This window comes from Adiantum capillus-veneris, chromosome 14 (genome assembly GCF_014529385.1).
Source record: "Adiantum capillus-veneris isolate H3 chromosome 14, ASM1452938v2, whole genome shotgun sequence".
Taxonomy (NCBI): domain Eukaryota; kingdom Viridiplantae; phylum Streptophyta; class Polypodiopsida; order Polypodiales; family Pteridaceae; genus Adiantum; species Adiantum capillus-veneris.
Window position 1 is genome coordinate 80,877,675 of NC_140944.1, and position 24,381 is coordinate 80,902,055.

The 24,381-nt window shown below is 46.6% G+C and overlaps 1 protein-coding gene across 2 annotated transcripts in view; it reads right to left on the reverse strand.

Moving 5' to 3' along the window:
• Positions 1-326: 326 nt before the first annotated feature.
• Positions 327-24,381, reverse strand: part of LOC147442659 (transcription coactivator) — a 35,597-nt gene continuing 11,542 nt past the window's right edge. The window contains exons 6-10 of one of the 2 annotated variants that reach the window (XM_086528765.1): positions 3,465-3,531; positions 3,267-3,311; positions 1,498-3,192; positions 1,196-1,412; positions 327-1,090 (exon numbers count right to left, since the gene is read on the reverse strand). In XM_086528765.1, the coding sequence (XP_086384891.1) occupies positions 524-1,090; positions 1,196-1,412; positions 1,498-3,192; positions 3,267-3,311; positions 3,465-3,531 (2,591 nt within the window). In that variant the 3' untranslated portion in view covers positions 327-523. Of the gene's footprint in view, positions 1,091-1,195; positions 1,418-1,497; positions 3,193-3,266; positions 3,312-3,464; positions 3,532-24,381 lie in introns of those variants that run through there. The other variant, XM_086528766.1, reaches the window with a different exon arrangement.

Here is a 24,381-nt window from a genome sequence, read left to right on the forward strand (position 1 = left end):
ACAACTGTGGCCGTTGGATAACCTTGTTGATTAGTGCCACATAGCAAGTTAGTGATGGCAAACCTTTTCTCTTCCTTTTCCTCGCAGGGTCATCAACTAAGCATTGGCTTATGTATATGCAGGCCATGTGCAAGGCTTCCCAAAACCAACTAAGAAAATGGCCAGTTACTACACAAACTCATTATATTTTACCGGTTTTTTCAAGGCAAGCTCGGAATCTACCCGGGATACAATTTTAGCCGGTTAAAATACACTACAACCCGGTTTTTGGCGAACACTGGGGCCCATGTGAGAGAGTTGACATTTGTTTTCCTATTTCTATAAAGAGAGGCAATGAGTCAGCAGCATCATGAATTCCATAGAAGCTTATTGCAATGTTTATTACATCAATTAAATGCAATACCCTTTCAGACTGCAAAGCAAACTGGTGTTTAAAACTTTGTAAGTACATCAGAATCTCACATGCATCCTCTTCCTTTTTACAAGCAGTGAGTTACTGCTTCAACTAAAGCCAAGGCACACCTCAACCTTTCAGCAAAGCCCTCCTTTTCTTTTTTCTTTTTAAGGGAGATGATGGCTTAGTGCACTGCTCACAGTACCAATCATTAGCAGGGACTTTCTCCAGGGGAGGCTTGCAGCAGTCTATGTGCATTGCAGTTCCACATCCACTCCCTTTGTCGTCTCCACAAAGGAGCATCACATCCTCCCGGTCAGATCGGCCACATACAGCACAGCAGATATCCTCCCCTCCAGCACCCTCTTCCCCCTTATCAATGCTTTCCTGCCTGCCCCTCTTGGCCCCTGCATTGCTGGCTTGCAGACGTGTCACCACAGCTTCAACTAAAGAATGGGTATCATAGAGTATATGTCTGTCAAGAGAAGACGACGGTTTACATACAAAATCCACAAAAAAATCTGTGGTTACACAGGCAATGTCATGGCTTAAGAATTCTTGGATCCATTGATCGTTCTTTGGAGTTCCTGGATTTACAATAGCAAAGTCGACTTTGGAAGCAAGGAATTTGGTGTAAGGAGGACATGTTGCAACAAGGTCAGCTCCTCCCGCTCTAATGGCCCTTCTCAGAGTATCCTGCGTTCATGAACCCCTTGTTCTGAATACCCATGTATCTTTAAGAACATGAAAAATACATCAGGGACATTAAATGTTTATGCTCATGTGCTAATTAATCCTTACCAAAGAAGGTATGATGCACTCTCCATAGAGCAATATACGCAATCCTTCCAAAGCGCAGCAACCAGCTGTTTCTCGCTGTTCTCTCCACTTCCTTGGAGCCTCAAAACTGATAGCTCCATCCTTGGTCATCCCTACTCCATGCCATTCATACTTCTTCTCATCCAAAAAGGAGCCAACCTCACAACTGTCCCGCAGATAATCATCTCGAACAATCCATCTGACCTAGCACATACCACTATACGAAGTGAGGCAAACAAGATACGAACACGAAAATGACTTTCACGTATCCAGAGAATATTTACCTTCCAGCAGCAGCAGCTGCAAATAGCTTTTCTGTGCGGCGAAGCTGCCCAGCAACCACTAAATGGGTTGTTTGATGGGACCACTGGTGAGACTCTCTACAAAGTTTACCTCCAAGCTTTTTCACCAGAGCTTGCAAGGGCTTGATGTCATCCTTACGCCCACTTAACGCAAAACATCTTTGGCTTGTGACCTTGGCCACATTTGACATCTTATCTTGAGACCCTGTCATTTCATGGGGCTTTCTTCCTACTGCAGCTTCCTGAGAAACCTTGCCTTCAGATTTGCAGTCATGGCTCTGACAAGCCACATTCTCTTTATCTAGAACCATCTTCTCTGCAGTCGAAATCCTTTTTTTTGTTGTGCTTACAATTTCCAAGTTCTTCGATTGCTTGCCCTGCTTTTTAGTCCCACTCACCTCAACATCTGATTTTGCCGTTTGATTTCGTTTCCCTTTACTCATGCTTGTAATCACAGGTACAGCTTTGTTAGGCAGATTTTTCCCTCCAATAGCAGCCATGTCACATTTAATAACTTCAGCAGTAGGGGTTGTTACCACCCCACCTTTGTTTAAGCCTGGTCTCCCAAGAACAGGCTCCAAGTTGGCAGCGTTTTCATCCGGTTTCGTAGGTGTTATGACCTTCAAAACTTTGTCAGCCTTGCTCAAGGAACCACCAGGATTGTCTCCTTCCATTTGAAGAATGCAAACAGACTCATCTGCACCATGTGTATCGCCACCTCGCATAAATAGATAGCCATTGTTGTTAGTGCTCCCTTCAACGTTCTGACTCTTGGGGCTGCTTGCTACCTCCGGATGACTAGTTACTTTCTTGTCTGAAACAACCTCTTCTGCTGTGTGAATCTTTTGTTCTGTTGTGCTTGTCAAGTCTGACTTTTTGGACATCTTTCCCTGCTTTTTGGTCCCACTGACCTTATTATCTTCCTTAGCAGACAGCCTTGACTTCCTTTTAGTCGTCTTGCTTCCACCCACAGGTACATCCAAAGTCATCTTTTCCACCTCACAAGAAACCTTGCATGGAGTTTCCTGGGGGATCAGGGTGTTTTTATCTTTCTCATCTTTGTTTATGCTGGAACTATTGAAAGCAAGCTTAAATTCTACAGAATTGCTGTTGCCCACATTAGGTGTAGCAAGCTTGGAAACATTTTTACCCTTGCATGATGATCCCAGATCACATCCTTCTAATAGTATAGTGCCAGGAGAGTCACCTCCAGCACATACGCGCACACCTTGCTCTAGCAGAGAACAACTATCATCTACATTTACCACAATTGTCTGTTTTTTAGAGCTCCTCAAAACATCCGGAGTTCCTTTTATCTGTGGAGAAGTGAGGTTTGCATGCCTTCCTTCTTCTTGCATCTCAGAAACAAACTCATTCTCAATGACAACGTTCTGCTCTCCCATAATGCTTGTCACATTACTTTTCTTCACAGTATCTCCCTGCTTTTGAGGCGATGAGAAGTCTGAAAAAATGTGTTCCTCTTTCTGTTTATCTTTAGCAGAATGCTCCACACTAAACTTGTTAATTTCCGCCTGAAACTTTACCTCCTCTCTTTCACCACCTGAGCATGGTATAGCTGGCCCCTTCGGAACCTCACTCTTTAGGAGGGAAGACTTTAAGTTACCGTCATCTTCAGAATCTTTTGCCTCCACCTCTGAAAGCTCCACTTCAAAACCACTAGACCCCCACAAGCAAGAAAGCAATTCCATATGAGAATGCAGACTCAAGCAAAAGGTGTACTTAGTAAGTACCTTTTTTTATAATCTTCTTCTGAGAGAAGAGCCCACGTCCTCAGGCTGCAAAGGCCATAAAAGAGAAGTAGCCAATGGTCAACTTCCAACACACCTAAGAGCTACTCAGAATACCAAAGCAGTAGCAGCATATAAGCAACTATTTCATCTGTTTCAAGGACAAGATGCTATGAGCGTATCAGAAAGAAAGCATCTCACCAGTCCTCAAGCCATTGGTGATTCACCAGTTTAAGGCCAAGTTGCTTTGCTAGACTGAACTTCTCCCCTATACACAAAGTTTCACTCATAGGTTCTCTCTCTCTCTCTCTCTCTCTCTCTCTCTCTCTCTCTCTCTCTCTCACACACACACACACACAAAGCATAGTAGAAGTGTCTGCACCGCACCACGCCTGCCTCTCTCTCTCTCTCTCTCTCTCTCTCTCTCTCTCTCTCTCTCTCTCTCTCTCTCTCAGCTGGACGTGGGCGAGCAGCCTGAGGCGAGCAGCTGGACCAGGGCGAGCAGCCTAAGGGCGAGCAGACTGTGGCGAGCAGTCTGACGAGGGCGAGCAGCCTGAGGAGGGCGAGCATTATGTGGCGAGCAGGCTGAGGGGAGGAGACTGAGGCGAAGGCGAGCAGGCTGAGTCAAACCCTCTAGCGCTGCCTTGCTGGACGAAGGACGAGCTCGTCGCGCTGCCAACTTGCTGGACGAAGGACGAGGGACGAGCTCTCTCTCTCTGCTGGTCGAGGGACGAGGGCGAGCTGCTGGTCGAAGGCGGGGCGAGCAGGTGGACCTGGTCGAGCTGCTGGTCCTGTGTCAAGAGGGCGAGCAGCTTGCCAAGGGCGAGGACGAGGGCCCTAACCTCTGAAGGACGAGGGCGAGCTGTGCCAAGGGCGAGAGCTAGCTGCCTACCAAGGGAGAGGGCTAGAAGAGCCAAGGGCGACCAGACGAGGCCAGTGCCAGGGCGAGGACGAGAGCAGTCAAGTCAGCCAGGACGAGGGCTAGGACTTGGTGACGAGGGCAAGGCCAACCAGGGCGGAGGCCAGACCTCATCTGGTGAGGGCCTTGACTCAGTGCTCGCTTTGTTCTTCTCTCTCGGATGGACCAACCAATCGAGGATGGTGATGCAAGTGGCTTCACCACGCCACAAAAAATGAAAGCGACATTCAAGCGGAGGAACAGAGATAGCATACTCTCGCCAAGCTCATTGCGGGCCTTGGTAAAACCGTCAGAATCCAAGATGATTTAATGATGGAGAGGGTTCAAGTGATGATTAAATCTGAGCTCAGCTTTATGAGAGATGACATCAGGAAAGAGATGTACGCAAACGCAGAAAGTTATAAGAATTCTATGTATGCAGATATGAGGAAAGAATTCGATAAAGCGATGCTTGGTAAGCATGATGAGATGTATCTATCTGTGAAAGGGGAGATGCAGGCTCTAATGCAGGCAGAAGTGAATGTAATGGAATGTATTATGCAGAAAAGTTGGATGAGGCAATCGCAAGCTTTGAATCTTGGAAAACCAATGTGGAAAAGTGCATGAAGGAAAAAGATGCAGTGATTGAAGAGCTTAAAGGGGAACTTGCAGCGTGCAAAATTATGCCCAAAACGGAAGGGGGAAATCAAACCTCGATGTTAAAGGAGCTCGAAGATATTAAGGAGCAGGTGAAAACTCTGTGCGAAGTGGAAGAACCAAACTCGAAAGAGGCTTCCTCATGGGCGGAGCGCCTTTCTAAAACACAGGATAAAGTTGACGAAGCAGAAAAATGGATTGAAGGTGCAAAGAAAGGAAAGGCCCGGATGCCAGAAGCCGCACAGACTTCTACCATCATCAATATGACCATTGAGGAGGAATAGAAGAGGAGGACTAGAGCCCTCCATGTGCGTATTACTGGTATCAAAGACACCGAAAATGTAGAAGACGAAGTGAAGGAACTCTTGCAACGCATGGGCATCCCGGAACCTATGCACACAGGTGCTTGGAGAGTAGGAAAGAAGGGAGTGGATGAGAAGGGAAACGTCAAAGAGAAAGCACTTATTTTGCGTTTCCCGACTTTGGAAACAAGGAAGGAATTCTTGAAGAAGAGACCAGCACTTAAGAAAACTGGAATATTTATGGGGGATGACCTTACTTTAGCACAAATAGCACATATGCAAGAGTTGATGCCAGAGATCAAGGCAGCAAGGGAGAAGGGAAAAATTGCCTTTTACAGAGGAGGGAAAGTAGTGATTTTATAAAAACGCACAGCATGACGGTGCGAGACATATGGGACCACACTCCGGATGGCGGCATGGAATTGTAATGGATCATATAGGCTGGATGTGGGTGCCTTTGAAGATAGCTTCAGAGATAGAGACATTGTCTTTTACTCGGAGACACATCAAAAATCTGGACAGTTGATGCCAAGTGTGACTGGCTATTTATGGGAGACAGCTTGTCGGCCAGACGCTAGATCCCAGCATGGAAGTCGAGGTTCAGGAGGGTAGCAGTCTTATCCAAGGAAGAGTTGCAACCGCTATTACAGATTGTCTGGAGAGATGACCAGGCGAGATACATGTGGGTGAGACTGAGAGCTGAGACAGACAGATTCTTATACATTGCTATATGTTACTTTCCCCCTAGCACATCAGTCTATACCTCACCTAGAGGGCAATCCCCTTTCTCTATACTTGATGATGACATATGGGAGTTCTCTAGAGATGGAGATATCATTCTCTTGGGAGACTTTAATGCCAGGACGGCCAACTCCCAAACGGTATTTTATGATACCTCGGAGGAGATGCTTAGAGAGATGGATATATCGGAGATGGGACTTGACAGACACTCACAGGATAAAGAGCACACAGAGTATGGGAGATATCTCATGGAGATGACAACTACGCATGGTCTGGCCATACTTAATGGTCTAGAGATTTTTCCTTCGTCTGGGGGATTCACATACTTTCCACACAGACATGGGGCCAATACAGTGGACTATGTCATGACTTCACCTAGCTTCATCTCTCATATTCAAGATCTCAGTGTGGGCCCTAGGCCTGTTGGAGTAGCAGTGGACCATGCTCTCCTGACTTTTTCAGTCTCTTTCCAATATAGTGTCTCTCAGACACCACGGAGGATTGCACACACACGGTATACTTTTACACCAGAGACGGATTCAGTTTATGTGGAAGAGATTTACAAACGGATGGGGGCAGCCGAGCCTGTATATATAGTGGAGGAGATCACCACTTTATTGACGGAGATCTTGCATGGGGCAACAGCAGAGGCATACCCACACACTCAACCAAATCAGAAAAGACGTTATGGGAACATGCCTCAGAATAGTTGGTATGATGAGGAGTGCAGAGAGATGAGAGTTCAGATTCAGAGCGAGCTTATACTTGGAGTCATTACATATAGACAGTCTCGGATTGCCCTTCGGCGTTTAGTGCGACGGAAGAAGCGGACCTTTTTAGCCCAGATGGAACGTGATTTGTATCAGCTCTTTTTGAGCCGAGATTCGGGTGAGGCCTGGCGTCTCTTCCATGAGCACTCACCTCCTCCAGTGATTACCTCTCCCGAGATTTGGGGTCAATATGCAGCATCATTATATACAGTACCTGGGCAACCACCATTACCAGACCCTCTAGAGCCATGTCCAGCCACTAGTACCTTCTTTACCACTGAGATGGTGAAGAACGTCATTGACAGGATGAGGACTAGGAGAGCATATGATCATGACGGTTTGGTGGCAGAGCACTTGATACATGCTAGAGATTTACTGTCAGAGGTTCTTGCACGGTTGTTTAACCATGTCATGTATGAGGGACTACCCGAGTCCTGGAGATTATCTACTATTGTACCTCTTTTCAAGGCAGGGGACCCCACGGTACCATGGAACTACCGTACTATTATGATAGGGCACACATTGGCACGGTTGTATGTATCCATTCTTGAACAGCAACTGAGTAAATGGGTAAAAAATGAGGGCATACAAGCAGCAGGACAGGCTGGATTCAAGAGGGATGTCACCAGCGTGTGACTACTATCTATCCTTTTTGTTGATTTCTTTCTTATTATCTATTTACTTTCACTTTTTGGAAATACCCCTCGGGAAATCTAACTGCACTGCATTGCATAGCTAGTGTGGAACTGTCCAGAGGGAGTCCAGGCCTAAGGGCAAGAGAGCACTAAGATTGGACAAGGACTATGGTTAGCCAAGTGGGGTCATTGACTAGCCAAAGTGGAATCCTTTGCTACAGAGGCTACATTTCAGTTCTGGATGTGGCCGCAGTGTACAAAGAGGGTCGGATGACCTAGAAAGATACAATGGCAGCATCTCCTAAAATTTAGGGAACTGCTATTTTGGGGCCTAAAAATGTGTTGACGTCATTACCTCCGGAATGACAAAGGGAACATTTTCTTACTCTGCCGTGAAGTCAACTGGGCAGCCGATTGGGAGATTTTTAGGCGGCAACCCTGAAACGGGAAAATGCTTGTAAATGTGTCAAGTGGCACCTTCTGGTGCACTTGCCTCATGCAACAAGAGTTGGCGCTGAATTTAGGAGGGGGAGAGCCTCATTTTCAATTTTGCCACAGGTTAAGAGCTATGGAGTGCTTGCTTTCCCTCTTATGCACAGTGCGGTGCCAGGAGTGATGCCCTGCACGCTACGCACTGCCCTCTCTCTCCCCTTTGGCAGTATGTTATGCCCCACTAGTGGGCTCTTCATTTGACCAATGTACAGTTGTGTGGGTTCATGCGCGATTGCCGAGGCAAGAGCCTCTTGCACAGGTACTGGATTAGCTAGCGACTAATCCCCCGCTGGTACAGGTGATTCGGAGAGGTTTTACGCTCGAAATCTCGTCCGATTCAAAGGGCAAGTAGCCCTACAGGTGCGGGAGCTCGAGGACTTGCTACGGATGCGACCAGCACGCGAAACGGAGCCCGAAACAGTAAATTACAGCTTGCTGTGTATTTTTGCAGGTGTAGGGTTTTGGCCCTAAATGGACCCTAATACCCCCAGGAGGTTCGGGGACGCAAGGGGACCGTTGTACAAGCGATCTGGCACATTTTCAGGGCTGAAAACAGAGAATTCAGCGTGCTGCAGATTCTCGCCAGGTTTTGCAAAGTGCCCGTATGCGTCGGGAAAGTCATTTAATGCGTGGGAATACTGACCGTGAAGGGTTCTAGTACAGTTATGTTGCCGAAATCAAGCCAGAAGAGTCAAAATTTAGCCAAGAATGTGCGAGGCAGCTTGGAAAGAACCACCTCTTTTAAACAATAAAGAAATACTAAAAGGGGCGCCTAAGTTAGGGGCCAATCTGGTGTCGGTCTTCTCATACAGGTGCATTCTAGCATCTGTATCCCATTCTCCTCTCTTGTGTCACTATAGCGCAGGTATAATAGACGACTAATAATGGGTGAAAGCTAAATCAAGATTTGAAGTAAAGTCTACCGCCCTTGTTGGATTCAAAAGGCCGGGTTCATGGTTCCATCGACGGGATTAAATCACTTTTTCCTATAGAAGTGAGCCTTGGTCAGTTTGGACTTGAAGACACAGGGGATCATAGACCAGACACAGGAAATAGCAATTATGGCTGACAGACCAGATGATGTGACTGAAGAGGTTTCCTCTTCCCAGGGTCAACAGACATGAAGTAGGTGAGTTCTAAAGACCACCACAGACAGATGATGATATATTCAGGACCTAGTTGGCTACTGCTGTGGCTATGTTCACGCAAGTAATGCAGAACCCGAGGTTTTTAGCCTTTCTGCAACCTCTTGTTCCGCCTGAGCAAGTTGGGTCACTGGATCATATTCAAAAGCCTGTTAAGGCTCGAGCACAGGTGATTCATACCACACAGTCAATGGAAACACCTGTACACTTGACGGAGAACATGCAGTCTCCACAACCTGTGCCTAAGGTGCAAGAACAGGTGGCTGAGATGCCAGTCTTTCAAGCTGTACCAGTTCAGTCCGCCACCTTTCAGCAGCCTATAGCTGGTTCTAATGGGCAGGGAAGCAACCTACAGGCTATGCAACAGGTCTTCCCACCACCTTCAATACACCCTGGCTATTTTGGAGGTGGATCGGTATTCCAGAGCATGGCTGGTCATGCACCTGGAAATCAGTTTTACACCCCAGAAACAGTGTTTGGGGGTGCTCAAACGATGATGCCTAACCCCATGTACAGTGTCATGGGTATGCAACCAGGGTTTCAGAGCACTCAGGGCCAATTTGGGATGCCACAGGCAAATTTTGGTATGACTGGAATTACAAATCAGCAGCCAAATATGGCATTTCCAGGTCAACTTAATTGCGGTCAGGGAACACAAATGAACCCTGACAGTGTTCCCATGTTTCAGTCACTTCCATATGACAATTTAACGCCGCTGGAGAGGCAAACTCCGTACAAAGAAGGTGGCAAAGGTGTGTCTTTCACAACCTTTGCAGGGTTTGATGACAGGAAGAAGGCTCTCTCATTCCTCTTGCCTGATCCTGCCTTGACGCCAGTGTTAAATTCACAATCTTCTCCCTTGAGCAAACCATTGCCAGTGTTTGCTACCTCGATGAGCTGTGTCAAAGTAGTGACTTTTGTCTTCGTACAATACTTTCTCAATCCTTTAGGTAGGCCACAACAGTATTTTTCAATCTGTTCTGTCAATGGCACAAACCTATAGGAAGTTATTGGAAGTAGAGCTTTCCAAAACTTCCGATTGTAATCATCCAGATTTCTGCAACTGGCAGCATTAAGTTGGTGCCATTCTGTCATGACATTTCCTTCAAAGTCATCAGATAACCATGCTGCTGCAAAAATCTGTTTGAAGTAAATCCATGTGGATGGGGCTTGCCCTTGAAGCAATAAAGTTGTCCACCATTGTCCCGCATTCCCTGTCAAGAAAGTGACTGCCTTGAGGACCTTTGAAGCCTCTGTAAAGTTTCCCCCTGCATAGGCCTTGTCAAAATTCAGCCAAGAAGCACCTTCCCAATGAGGCTCCTAAAGGGACTCAGGAGTCAGCCAACGCAGGGAAAGATAAAGCTAGGGCTGAATCAGAAAAGGGACCAGCAAAGAAATGGAAAAGACGTTTTCCTCGCAAGTCAGAAGAGCAAAAGAAGGTCCTGAGATCAGAGAACAAATGCTTTATATGTGAGCAACCTGGCCACATTGCTTACAATTGTCCTACAAAGAAAAGGCCAGCTGATTCTGATGACAAGGAAGACAAGAAAGGAAAGAAGCCCATGGCTGGTCTAGTGCCAGATATGGTGGGCGACAAGCCAAATTCAGATGCAAGTGAGCTTTGCAGAGCATGGGGAAAGGTCAAGGATCAAACAGTGCTTATCTTCTTTGATCCAAGTGCCAAAGCCAACTTTATTTCCCCAGAATTGGCTTCGAAGTTGGGAATCAGACCTGAAGAGATGGGGTATACAGCACAAGCAAGTTTGGCATGTCCTGGCCATACAGAGGCTGTGACACCCATCATCGGAAAGTTGCCTCTGGACAGACCCTTTGGCTGGGAGTGACACGTGGCAAGGTACCTACGGTGGTCTAATGGACGTCGTGGCCAGGTCACCACCACCACTCAGTTTGGAGATAGACTTAGCTGGCTGGACATTTATGGGCCGTTGGTGGCTCCTATGGTTGTACATATCAGTAGTCGTTTTGGGACAGTTCCATCTTATCTTGCAAGTAGTCGTCTAGAGAGTCTTACACAGAGCACTGCTTCACCATCCCTGCACATCTGAGCCTCGACACCCCATTTGTACCTGTGAGTCCTGGGCTGGAGCGGAGTGTGCTGCCACGCCAGAGTCTGTACATGGTTCTTGGAGCTAGTCGAGTCCACATGTTCTAGTCCACTGTTGTGTCTCTGTCGTTATCCATTGTTTCTATGTTGTTATCCGTTGTTTCTGTGTTTCATTCTGTTTGAGAGAGTTTTCATTTGTTTGAGTGAGATTGTCACGCTCATTGCACTGAGGGGCACCCACATTGTAGAGAGCACGACGCATTATCCGCGCTACTGGTGCTCTCATTTTGGCGATCACTACATTCTCCCACTGCAACGGGCTATACTGTTTAATCCACACTATCCCATGTGGATTCCACCAAATTCTCTTCAGCTCTCTGCAGTCTAGGGCTAAAAGATTTCGGGCCCAAGTGCAGTCTGTGCAGTTAACTTTTAGATGTTTTGCGGCGCCTCTCTTGGCATGGATCATAAACATACCTATCAACATAAATGAAGTGGATGAGGAACAGGGAACCTCGAAAGGGAAAAGGAAACCCGTGAGCATGCAAGTAGACCCCACAGTCACCAAGAAAAAGAAGATCAAAGCGAAAGTGATGAAGGATACAGTGAAGTCTCTACTCTCCTCGCCAGTTTCTGAGAGACAGCAGACTAGGGTACATCTTCAGCGTCATACGTCCACTGCTACACCTGGTTCTGCTGTGCCGACATCAATGTCTACTGCCACTCCTCAGGACAGGATGGTCACTTCACCCATACAAGATCCTCTTCCTTCTTCTCCCATCTTCACTCATACACCGGTCAACATATCACTCGCTGCACCTACAACAACAATCTATGAAGCACCTTCTACACCGAGTGTCCCTACTTCTAGCTCGCCGATTGTACCGCGATCTGCACCTACTTTTAGCTCGCCGGCAATGCCACATGTGCGCCCTCCAGCATCACATCCATCTGAGGGATCTTCAGGTAGGACCAACTCCACTTCTCTGTTTCAGCTTTCAGAGAAGTTGCTTCAGGACTCCAGAGCTGCTATTGCCACCATCGAGCTAGGCGTGGAGCAGCTAGCTGCAACCCACCAGTATCACTCTGCCACATACGCAGCTATGGAGGGATCCCTGCGAGTTGCCGAGAGTGCCATCGCAGATCGAGATGCAACGATTTTTGCACTACAGCAGGCATTGAAGATAAAGTCGAGAATTATTGATGACCTCAAAGCACAGGTGCAAGGATTTCAAGAAATGCTTATGTATGATAACAGGCCTACCCAGGCTACTGTGGGATATGGATGGACTAGGCCAGGGATACAGGTCCAGAGTCCAGCCACCTTTGCAGCGCCAGCAGGTCCCTCTCAGCACTCTCAACAGTTCATGGGACACTACCCACAGCCCCAGGTCCAGTACTTCACTCAGCAAGAGTCTCATATCCAGATGCCACAAATGCAGAGCCAGAGTGTTCCTTGCTGTGACGGTGTTATTGGTGCACACCGCCATGGTTGCGTTACTAGGCGTCCGGAGTTCACTTCAGGGCAGGTACTCCCATCCGCTGTGCAGCAGATGGCTGCTACAACCACAGGAAATCAAGGTATGCAAAGCACAGGACAGCAACCGCATGGTTACACTATTGATATGATGGCTCCTCCCGATCCGGAAGCTTTTGGAGCAGCAGTGGGGACGACCCTTTCCCTTGGGTGACAGGATTGTGCTCTTACCTCATCTTTCATGGTACATATAGTTACTTTTGCAGTTTCATTCAGTTTTGGCTCACCGAGACGGTGACCAGTCTTGTGGCGGGCAACCTGTAGCCTGCTACAGTGTCACTTCACAGGACAGGCAGTTGGACAGTTAGCTACAGTTGGTCTGGTTCACACTGGACGGACCCTTTGGCTGGGAGTGACACGTGGCAAGGTACCTACGGTGGTCTAGTGGACGTCGTGGCCAGGTCACCACCACCACTCAGTTTGGAGATAGACTTAGCTGGCTGGACATTTATGGGCCGTTGGTGGCTCCTATGGTTGTACATATCAGTAGTCGTTTTGGGACAGTTCCATCTTATCTTGCACGTAGTCGTCTAGAGAGTCTTACACAGAGCACTGCTTCACCATCCCTGCACATCTGAGCCTCGACACCCCATTTGTACCTGTGAGTCCTGGGCTGGAGCGGAGTGTGCTGCCACGCCAGAGTCTGTACATGGTTCTTGGAGCTAGTCGAGTCCACATGTTCTGGTCCACTGTTGTGTCTTTGTCGTTATCCATTGTTTCTGTGTTGTTATCCGTTGTTTCTGTGTTTCATTCTGTTTGAGAGAGTTTTCATTTGTTTGAGTGAGATTGTCACGCTCATTGCACTGAGGGGCACCCACACTGTAGAGAGCACGACGCATTATCCGCGCTACAAGCTGATTCAGCCCAGTTCATCTCCATTCTGTTCTCCAGTGTTGTTGGTGCAGAAAAAGGATGGCTCGTGGCGTATGTGCATTGACTACCGTGCACTGAACAAGAATACCATCAAGAATAGGTTCCCTATACCTAGAATTGATGATATTATCGACAAATTAGAAGGAGCAACTATGTTTAGCAGGATAGATCTAAAGAGTGGGTACCATCAGATCCGCATTAGATCAGAGGATGTGCACAAGACTGCTTTTAGAACCACGTTTGGCCTTTACGAATTTTTAGTGATGCCCTTTGGTCTCACAAATGCTCCTGCTACGTTCAATAGGATGATGGACAGAATTTTCCGTCCACACCAGCAGTTTGTTGGTACATTCTTTGATGACATGATAGTCTACTCAATGAATGAAGAGGAGCATAGGCATCACTTGGCCATTGTGTTCGAAGAGCTACGCAGTCATAGGTTGCTCATCAATGCAAAGAAAAGTGAGTTTTTTCTGGAAGAGATTCACTTTCTAGGACACATTGTCTCAAAGGATGGTGTCAGAATGGATCCTGCAAAAGTTGAAGTGATCAAGTCATGGCCAAATTTGAAGACGGTGCATGATGTCCGAAGCTTCTTGGGACTATGCTCCTATTACAGAAGGTTTATCCGAAATTTTGCTGAGATTGCTTCACCTTTACATGCTCTTCAAAAGAAAGCAATCACCTTTAGATGGACACAGAAAGAGATTTCAGCTTTTAATCTCTTAAAGGAAAAGATGACTTCAGATCCAGTCATTGTATTGCCAGATCTTAGGAAGTCATTTGTGGTCCAGTGTGATGCCTGTGGTAGTAGCATTGGTGCAATGCTAATGCAAGATGGCAGGGTAGTAGCCTATGAGAGCAAAATTTTGCAAGGGCCAGAGATGACCATGCAGGTCTATGAGAAAGAGTTACTGGCTGTGATTCATGCGCTCTTAAGTTGGAAACACTACCTGCTAGGTGCAGATTTCGTTGTCCAAACAGACCATCAGACCTTGCGATACTTCTTGACACAGACAAAGTTATCTGAGAAGCATATGCGATAGGCAAATATCTTGTCCATGTTCCATTTTCAGATTGTGCATGTGGAAGGCAAGAAGAACGTTGTGGCTGATGCCTTGTCTAAGAAGCCACAAATTTCAGCTGTGTCAATTCCTTATCATCATGAACTTGATGATATGAGAGAACAATATGCAAATGATGAAGATTTTGCAAGGGTCTTCGAGCAGCTAATGCAAGGACAACGTCATGAACACTATCTTCTCAAAGATGGGTTCATGATGATGCATGGCAGATTGTGTGTCACAAAGCCATTGCGACACAAAGTTATAGAAGAAAGTCATGTCCCACCGTATGCAGGGCATCGTGGTATCGATGCTACTGTTAAAGCGGTTGAGACATTCTTCTATTGGCCTACATTGAGAAGGAATGTGGATGCCTTTGTGCGAGAATGCCTAATTTGCCAGAAGGTCAAGTTTGACAGGCAAAAGGCACGAGGATTATTGCAACCACTACCTATTCCAGATAAACCATGGGAAAGTATTGCTATGGATTTTATCTTTGATCTTCCGAGAACGCAAACAGGAAACAATGGTATTTGGACCATTATTTGCAGATTCAGCAAATAGGCTCATTTTATTCCTGTCAGGAAGAAGATAAAGCCAGATCAGATGGCACGCTTGTTTATGAGCAATATTTTCAAGTATCATGGCATGCCACAGTCGATTGTTAGCGACCGTGATCCACGCATGACAAGTTTGTTCTAGAGAGGCTTGTTTGAGAATATGGGCACAACGCTCAAATTCTCTTCGTCATTTCATCCTCAAACAGATGGGCAGTCAAAAGAGGCAAATTCTACTGTCCTAGATCTGCTGAAGTGCTATGTGTCAGAGCATAAAGGAAAGTGGGAGCAGTATTTGCCATTGGTGGAGTATGCATACAATAATACAGTGCATTCATCAACTGGCAAGGCACCCTTTGAGATAGTTGAAGGTGGCAAGAAAGTTCCTCCCATACTGCATACAAAGGACAAGATATTTGAAGCAGATAAGTATGTTCAGGATATGGATGAAATGTACAAGAAGGTCAAAGTGGCCTTGGAAAAGACTCAGGCAAAGCAAAAGAAAGCAGCTGATCGTCACCGTCATGAAGTGGTATATTCACTTGGTGATTGGGTGCTTTTACGCTTTGAAAAGGCAAGGTTAAAGAAGATGAAAGGCAAGGAAAGACTGTTTCCAAAGCTCAGCATGCGTTACTATGGGCCTTTTCAAGTGTGCGACATAATCAGTGATGTTGCATATAGGCTGAAATTGCCTGACAGTTGGAAGATTCATAATGCGTTTCATGTGAGTCTTCTCAGACCCTATGTGGGTGATGTGCCAAAAGATATGCCAGCTGAAGATCAGTCGGAAGTCGAGGAACTTGACGAGATCTTGGTCCCGGAGCAAATTTTGGCACACAAAGAAAGGAAAGTGAAAGGCAAGGTTGCTAGGCGTTACTTGGTAAAGTTCAAAAACTATCCACCAATGGATGCTAAGTGGATGGAAGAAAGTGAATTTGCAGAATCACCAACTGTGTTATCACTTTACCTTGAAGCCTTTGATTTGCAACCTACCTTGACCCCTTGAGTTTCAGAGCTATATGGATTGTCAGTGTGACAATGGCTTTTGAAACAAATGATGTACATGGTATTTAAAGTGAGCTCAAATGAAATACCTGTTACATGAATGTTAGAGCTGTACAGATTGTCAGTTTGGCAATTGGTCTTATGGAATGTCCAAAAGTTTGGTTAGTGCTATAGAAGTGAGTATTTCTTGTCAGTTTGTCAAGGATACAGTAATTGCTTCTATTAAAGGGTACATGTGTAACTGCATTCTTAAACTGTTGGTTTGGGTATGCTCGAAAGTGTTACTGGATCCAATGTGTACTATAAGATAGTGGCAAAATGTGCAGCTACCATTTTGTCATTGGAAAGTTAGTGACTCAAAGCAATGACAGAGTGCGAAGCTACCACTATGTCATTGGGACAGGGTTCACACGCAGGCAATACATGTGTCGACGAGGTGTTGAGTACACCAGGGTTGACAATGAGCATGTATGTGTCGTATATGTGTCGACAGGTGTTGAATACATCAGTGTTGACAGTGAGCATGTACGACATAGATGCAACCGAGGACGTTTGAGATTTCAAGAGGGGGGTATGTCATCAGTGTGTGACTACTATCTATCCTTTTGGTTGATTTCTTTCTTATTATCTATTTACTTTCACTTTTTGGAAACACCCCTCGGGAAATCTAATTGCCCTGCATTGCATAGCTAGTGTGGAACTGTCCAGAGGGAGTCCAGGCTTGAGGGCAAGAGAGCACTAAGGTTGGACAAGGACTATGGTTAGCCAAGTGGGGTCATTGACTAGCCAAAGTGGAATCCTTTGCTACAGAGGCTACATTTCAGTTCTGGATGTGGCCGCAGTGTACAAAGAGGGTCGGATGACCTAGAAAGATACAATGGCAGCATCTCCTAAAATTTAGGGAACTGCTATTTTTGGACCTGAAAATGTGTTAAATCATTACCTCCGGAATGACAAAGGGAACATTTTCTTACTCTGCCCTGAAGTCAACTGGGCAGCCTGTTGGGAGATTTTTAGGCGGCAACCCCGAAACGGGAAAATGCTTGTAAATGTGCCAAGTGGCACCTTCTGGTGCACTTGCCTCATGCAACAAGAGTTGGCGCTGAATTTAGGAGAAGGAGAGCCTCATTTTCAATTTTGTCACAGGTTAAGAGCTATGGAGTGCTTGCTTTCCCTCTTATGCACAGTGCGGTGCCAGGAGTGATGCCCTGCACGCTACGCACTGCCCTCTCTCTCCCCTTTGGCAGAATGTTATGCCCCACTAGTGGGCTCTTCATTTGACCAATGTACAGTTGTGTGGGTTCATGCGCGATTGCCGAGGCAAGAGCCTCTTGCACAAGTACTAGATTAGCTAGCGGCTAATCCCCCACAGGTACAGGTGATTCGGAGAGGTTTTACGCTCGAAATCTCGTCCGATTCAAAGGGCAAGTAGCCCTATAGGTGCGGGAGCTCGAGGACTTGCTACGGATGGACCGGCACGCGAAACGGAGCCCGAAACAGTAAATTACAGCCTGCTGTGTATTTTTGCAGGTTTAGGGTTTTGGCCCTAAACGGACCCTAATACCCCAAGGAGGTTCGGGGACGCAAGGGGACCGCTGTACAAGCGATCTGGCGCATTTTCAGGGCTGAAAACAGAGAATTCAGCGTGCTGCAGATTCTCGCCAGGTTTTGCAAAGTGCCCGTATGCGTCGGGAAAGTCATTTAATGCGTGGGAATACTGACCGTGAAGGGTTCTAGTACAGTTATGTTGCCGAAATCAAGCTAGAACAGTCAAAATTCAGCCAAGGTTGTGCGGGGCAGCTTGGAAATAACCACAGCGTATATTCCCTCTTTTAAACAATAAAGAAATACCGAAAGGGGCGCCTAAGTTAGGGGCCAATCTGGTGTCGATCTTCTCATACAGGTGCATTCTAGCATCTGTATCCCATTCCCCTCTCTTGTGTCACTATAGCGCAAGTATAATAGACGACTAATAATGGGTGAAAGCTAAATCAAGGTTTGAAGTAAAGTCTACCGCCCTTGTTGGATTCAACAGGCCGGTTTCAGGTTTCTCCACTTTGGACCATATTCTTACACTCAGAGCCATTATTGAGGAGGGTCGGGCACATGGGAGATGGATGTATTGTTGCTTTGTGGACTTCCGCAAGGCATTTGACACGGTGCCGAGGGCCAGATTGATGCACAGGCTACTGAAGTTGGGAGTACCCACAGAGATCATATGGGGGATCATGGCTTTATACGGCTCAATGACTGGCCAGGTACGCACTCCTGAGGGGATTTCTGACATTGTTCATTCCACTATTGGAGTGAAACAGGGGTGTCCTTTGTCCCCTACACTTTTTGGTATGTATGTAGATGAGGTCTCTGACTACATTGACAGAGAGGGTGACAGAGGCGCTCAGCTGGCAAGGACATGGATCCCTTTATTATTATATGCCGATGATACTGTGTTAATGTCAGAGTCGCCAGAGGGCATGCAAAGACATTTGGATGCATTGCACAACTTTGCAGAGGATAGTGGACTGTCTGTGAACCTTGGTAAAACCAAGGTTATGGTGTTTAACACCACACCACAGTGGGTCAAGAGATCGGCACCTACACTCGTATATGGCCAAGACACTGTGGAGTATACAGATGAATATACATATCTGGGGGTGGTATTCACGGGACCGAGGTTTACCCTGAGGAGAGCAGCAGAGACTAGACTATCCAGAGCCTATGCGGCATTAGGAGGGCTAGAGAGGATGTGTTCGCAGGTTCAGTTTCAAGAACCACGAACAAAACTATGGCTCTTTGATACTTTGGTTGCTTCAGCTATGCTTTATGGGATCCAAGTTTGGGGACCATCTGTGATCATGACAATTGGAGGAACATGGAGAGACCCTTGGTATTTATGATATCCCGGATGATTAGAGTCAAGGCCTCTGTACCACATGCGATTATTCGAGCGGAGGTAGCCGCCCCTCCTATAGAGATTGAGGCTCTTACCAGATCAGTGTCCTTTATGCACAGTCTATGGGATACACATAGAGGCAGATATACTAGACTGGCTCTTGAGTCCTCTAGACAGTTAGCGATGCAGGAAGATGCATCATGTTGGTATGCACAGATGACCTCATGGTTTCAGAGGCATGGTCTCAGCATGGATAGATTGCCTCCCTTTCAGTATTCCTTGGATGCACCCTCCCTACCAGTCACACGGACGGAGATCACTAGACTCATTCGTCAGGATCTTATACAGTTGGACAACAGGAGGACATGGGTAGAGCCGATACAGGAGTTGAGCACGAAGATGGCTTTCTACAAAGAGCACCTTCTCCAACTTTCGGGGGATGGGTTTGTGACTCGTCCGAACTACATGGACACTCATTTATCTCATGGTCTGCGATGTGCTATTGGTCAGATTCGCACACCCTCACACCAGCTGGAGATTGAGACGGGTAGATTCAGAGGGATACCACCAGAGTCTAGGATATGTCAACTATGCGGTAGAGAGCCAGAGACAGAGCTACACTACATATGCCACTGCACTCTGTATTATGAGATACGAGGGCGCTTCCATTGCTTATTCAGGGAGGGTTTTGGACCCCTAGATAGAGTCATGAGGTATCAGGACCAGAGATGCCTTGGCTTATATCTACTTGAGCTACACCAACATAGAGACAGTCTGTTGGGGAGACATGGAGTATGACAGTCGCAGAGACAGATTACAGATTTCTTTGGATCGAGGGAGCCAAGAGACCAACCACCAGCACAGGGTTGTACCCGCATTCATACCAAAGACACCCTCATTGACAGGGCGATTGAGCTCGGGAGATCGAGACGACCATGACCGAGACACAGGAGCACACTACATCGACGGAGACTCCAGCAAAGGATCAGAGGCATTCTAGCACGACACCCAGATTGTCATTGAGGGCCTATTCTACATTTTCACATTTCACATTTCACACTTCATTTCAATTTTCATTTTTACTTTCAGTACTTTTTGTACTTGTACTTCAGACATTGTATTAGATTCACCACTTTGTATCTGATGGTCTCATAGGTCATTTTGGCCTTTTGAAGACGTTAATATATCATTTCATTTTCTCTCTCTTTTCAAAGATAGAGAAAAATTGAGAAAAGTGTGAAATTTCTTGTGAAAATCAAAATTGAGAGTGCGTGCGCGTGCGCGTGCGCGTGCGTGTGTGCGTGTGCGTGTGCGTGTGCGTGTGCGTGTGCGTGTGCGTGTGCGTGTGCGTGTGTGTGTGTGTGTGTGTGTGTGTGTGTGTGTGTGTGTGTGTGAGAGAGAGAGAGAGAGAGAGAGAGAGAGAGAGAGAGAGAGAGAGAATTGGACACCCTCACAGCACGTGGAAAAACAACGCAATAGTCTTTTCCCAGAGTTGGATTTGTTGACATTGCCTTTCGACATAAATGGAGAGTGTATGCCGAGGCAGTTTCAACCCTTGTACAACAAAGCATCCTACAAATTTTCGAAGGTCAGACGCCATCCATATTCTGTCATTCTAGAAAAGTAAAGGAAGCTCCAATGTCTTCCTTGGGCACCCCAACCACACGCAAAAGCTTCCTCACGGTGGCCGCTGCACCAAGAAAGGATCCTGCTGAGCGTCATGAAGCAAGAATTACTACCCTCGAGGCTCAAATCCAAGAACTCATCGAGGAGAATGAGAAACTCAAGCATCGCCTCCTTAAACTCGAGGAGACGAAGGAAGTAAAGAGCCAAGCTCTACTCACAAAAGCCCAAGGTGTTGAAGCCTCTCTTATCGAAACCGTCAAAGCAATGAAGGAAGTCCATGAAGTGAATCACAAGGAGATTGACGCCAAGATACAAGTAGCTTTACAAGAATGCTGATTGCAAGAATCCCTTGGTCTTAAGGTCAGAATCAGAGGACTCCACTCGCCATGTGGCATGGTGCACTAGCGAGGACACTCTCGAAGAAGCAATCGTCAAGCTCAATGACACTCTTCAACCTGTCAACATCAAGCCTGAGACCGTTTCTTGGAGCAACAACACACACAGACATGTGCCACCCGAGCATTGTATCCTCACAATCAAGGACAAAGAAGAACGCATGAAGCTACTACACGAATCTCACCTCCTAAATCATTTTGGATTGTTCAAGAATTGACCATAAATCAACTCAAAGGTAAGGCAAGCGAGCTCAAAAAGGTACATGAAGCCCGTAAACAAGGTAAATGGGCAGTCTACTGCGATGGAAAAGCCATCACCCAAGAGTTTCGAAATCCCAAATCAGCTCTTCCCATAGCTGATCCACCCTAGGTTTTGTTTCCCCTTTTCCTTTTTTTTTTTTTTGGCCATCCCGATGGACCCTCAATCCTTAACTGATTTGTATATCCACATCTTCTGCTTAGATGAAACCATTGTAATGTTTGTTCTTAGTCCCATGGGTGGACAATAATTTAATCTATCTATCTATCTCTCTCTCGAGTCTCAGTCACTGCCACTCACCATGATCCCAATCCAACTCAGCCAAGGGCCTTCCCTACCATATCCACAATCTCCAAAGCGGTACCTCCTCTGTAGTTAGAATAGGATCAACACAAAAGCACCTCTCTAAAGCATAGAACATGGTATTGAGAACGGGGTCGGGACAGCAATAGTTAGGGAATGGGGTCAGTGCCCGGAACGACAAAACAAATTCATGTTCTCTCTCTTTTTTTGGGCTACATGTAGGTACCATAGAGCTAAGAACACTTTGAGCATCGAATTGCACCAAAATAGAAAACTGACTTATAATAGCAAAATATGCCAATAAAAACAGCGATGGTGTGATGGAAAATACAAGAAGATAAGTACATGCCTGCAGCCTCAAGGGCTCGAAATGGCAAGTGATAAGAGGCACACACACACACACACAAAAAAAAAAAGATAAAGCTTAACTAGGGAGAGTGTGGGCCCACAATGGCACATCAAGCCCCGGAGGTGCTTGCCTCATGAGAAGGCCGAATATGAATCTCCACATCTTGAGAGTCGAAGTCATCAAGGCTGAGATCAAGAGCCGACTCTGCCTCTGCCTCTAAATGCTCATTGGCGAAGTCGCCTAATCTTGAGTCATCTCCCACTTAATGAAGGGATCCGCCTTCTTTGTTTGTCCCTTGCAAAGCATTCACAAAATGGCACTCACCATTGGCCCTCTGGACCCTCATACGGTTTCTCTTCCTAGAGGCAATGTGGTTGTACACACTCCAAAGCTGCTCCAAGCAACTGGAGCTCATGGCCTAGCCAAGAACACAAACAGAAAATTGTTGCAACTCAAGCCCATTTGATCCATAATCCTCCCACCACATGCACTCCAATCTTAGTGTAGTACAACTATGCATCTAGAGAACCAGAGGAGCCCTTCTTTTACTGATAGAGAGAGAGTTGATCCCTAACCTTGCACCAATGGTCTTTGTCAAGACAAAGGCGATTCAAGACAAGGTTGAACCCATTCATTAATTTCAAGAACAGGATGCATCCAGTCCTCAAGCCCCTATGTTCTTGAGAAAGTTGTTTAGGGAATGCGCCATGCAAAATGAAAACGTGAGTTGTGGGCATACGCTCGATGATGGCCACAAACACCCTATTTGATGCCTCTCCATCCGCAACCATGCCCACCACATTCTCGAGCCCAACGATCTCAATGGTCGTCACCCACTCGGCCGCAAGCACGTCGGCAGACTTTCCACTGCGGAATGGATCATGAGAGTTGTTGAAGTACATCTTTCCTCGAGAATAGGCCACCACTCCATGGATAGACCTCTTACGAGTGTCACTCCATCTGTAGCCCATAGTTCTGTCGTTGTCTCCGCGGCTTGCTCTACACTCCGCTTCTCCCTATCAAGCAAGGTCGTGCGGAGTGTCTTCGATAATGGGGCCACATAAGAGGACCCAGACTCCCTAATTTTTGTAACCATAGCTTTGAGATATGAAGACCTATTACAAATAGAGAATCCAATTAGTATGCAATCAAAGAGTCCTTGCAATGTAAGATAGAACTAGAAATTTTGCACTCAGTGAGCCACATGATAGGCAATGCGATCGTGGTAGAAGAAGCAAGCGACGCTCTTATCCACCTCTTCCTTCAATCTTGGATTCCAAGTCTCCCAAGGGTGGATTGGTGACGGGGACACCCATTGCGGAAGGAGAATGATAATGTGCTTAAGAGCTAAAAAGTTTCCCAAAATTGGAGCCACCCTCCATCTCCATTGATGTCGGTTGCGTGTCGTCATGGTGGAGAGATCAACAGCAACATGCCAAGCTCTCTTCGTCGCCTTGGTAGCCTCAAACACCTCGAGCTTCTCAAAGAGCTCCACTCTTTTTTCGGGGATGATGCATGTGAAAACCTCACCTCTTGGCCTTCTTCATGCAAAAAAAGTGTGCACACTTTGTTGGCGTTGGCAATCCTCTTATAGGAGCAAAAATTGCAAATCCAAGGTCTTGCACCACCACCGGAAATCACCTCATCCCACCATGTCCATGTTTGCATGGCACGCTATCTTCGAGAGGTGCCGGCTTAAGGAGACACCATTGATGCAAAATCCAAACAGAGAGTAGATAGAGGGAGCCCACAGCTTGAGAGAGAGAGAGAGAGAGAGAGAGAGAGAGATAGAAGCTTGATAGAGAGTAGATAGATGTCAAGTGCAGCGGAAGAGAATAAGGATTTTGCTCGGATCTAGTACTCCGCACACAAACACAAGGGACACTTTACTTCACTTGAAAGAACAAAACTGAGCTAAAAGAAAGAGAGACGACACAAGGATGTCGGGTTCCCAACCCTCAAGGGCCCCCTTGCTCTGTTGCCAGAGCAAGTACTTTCTTTATTCTTGCACAATGCTGCGACAATGACTAAATGCTAAGATGCTGATGCTAATGGGTATTGACACTACTGATGCTAGGTACTGGGTACTAAGGTACTAAAGGGGTATTGAAGTTCTATGTCGAAGACGATGATGTCGACGACGGGTACTGCAGGTTCTATGTCGAAGACGAGGAGGTCGACGACGAGGTCTATGTCGAAGATGATGAAGTTGACGACGAGGTACTAAGGGTCTTTGTCGATGACGATGAAGTCGACGACGAAACTATGTCGAAGACGGTGAAGTCGACGACGGTTCTGTGTCGAAGACGATGAAGTCCATGACGGTTCTGTGTCGAAGACGGTGATGTCGACGATGGGGTCTATGTCGAAGACGATGATGTCGACAACTGGTTCTGCTGGTCTATGTCGATGACGACGACGACGATGGAGACTGTGACGATGATGGTGTCGTCGTCAAGTCCAAGACTGCGATGATGATGAGGAAGGTGTCGTCGTCAAGATAGGGATCTGCGATGACGATGACAAAGGTGTTGTCATCAAGATAGGGACCA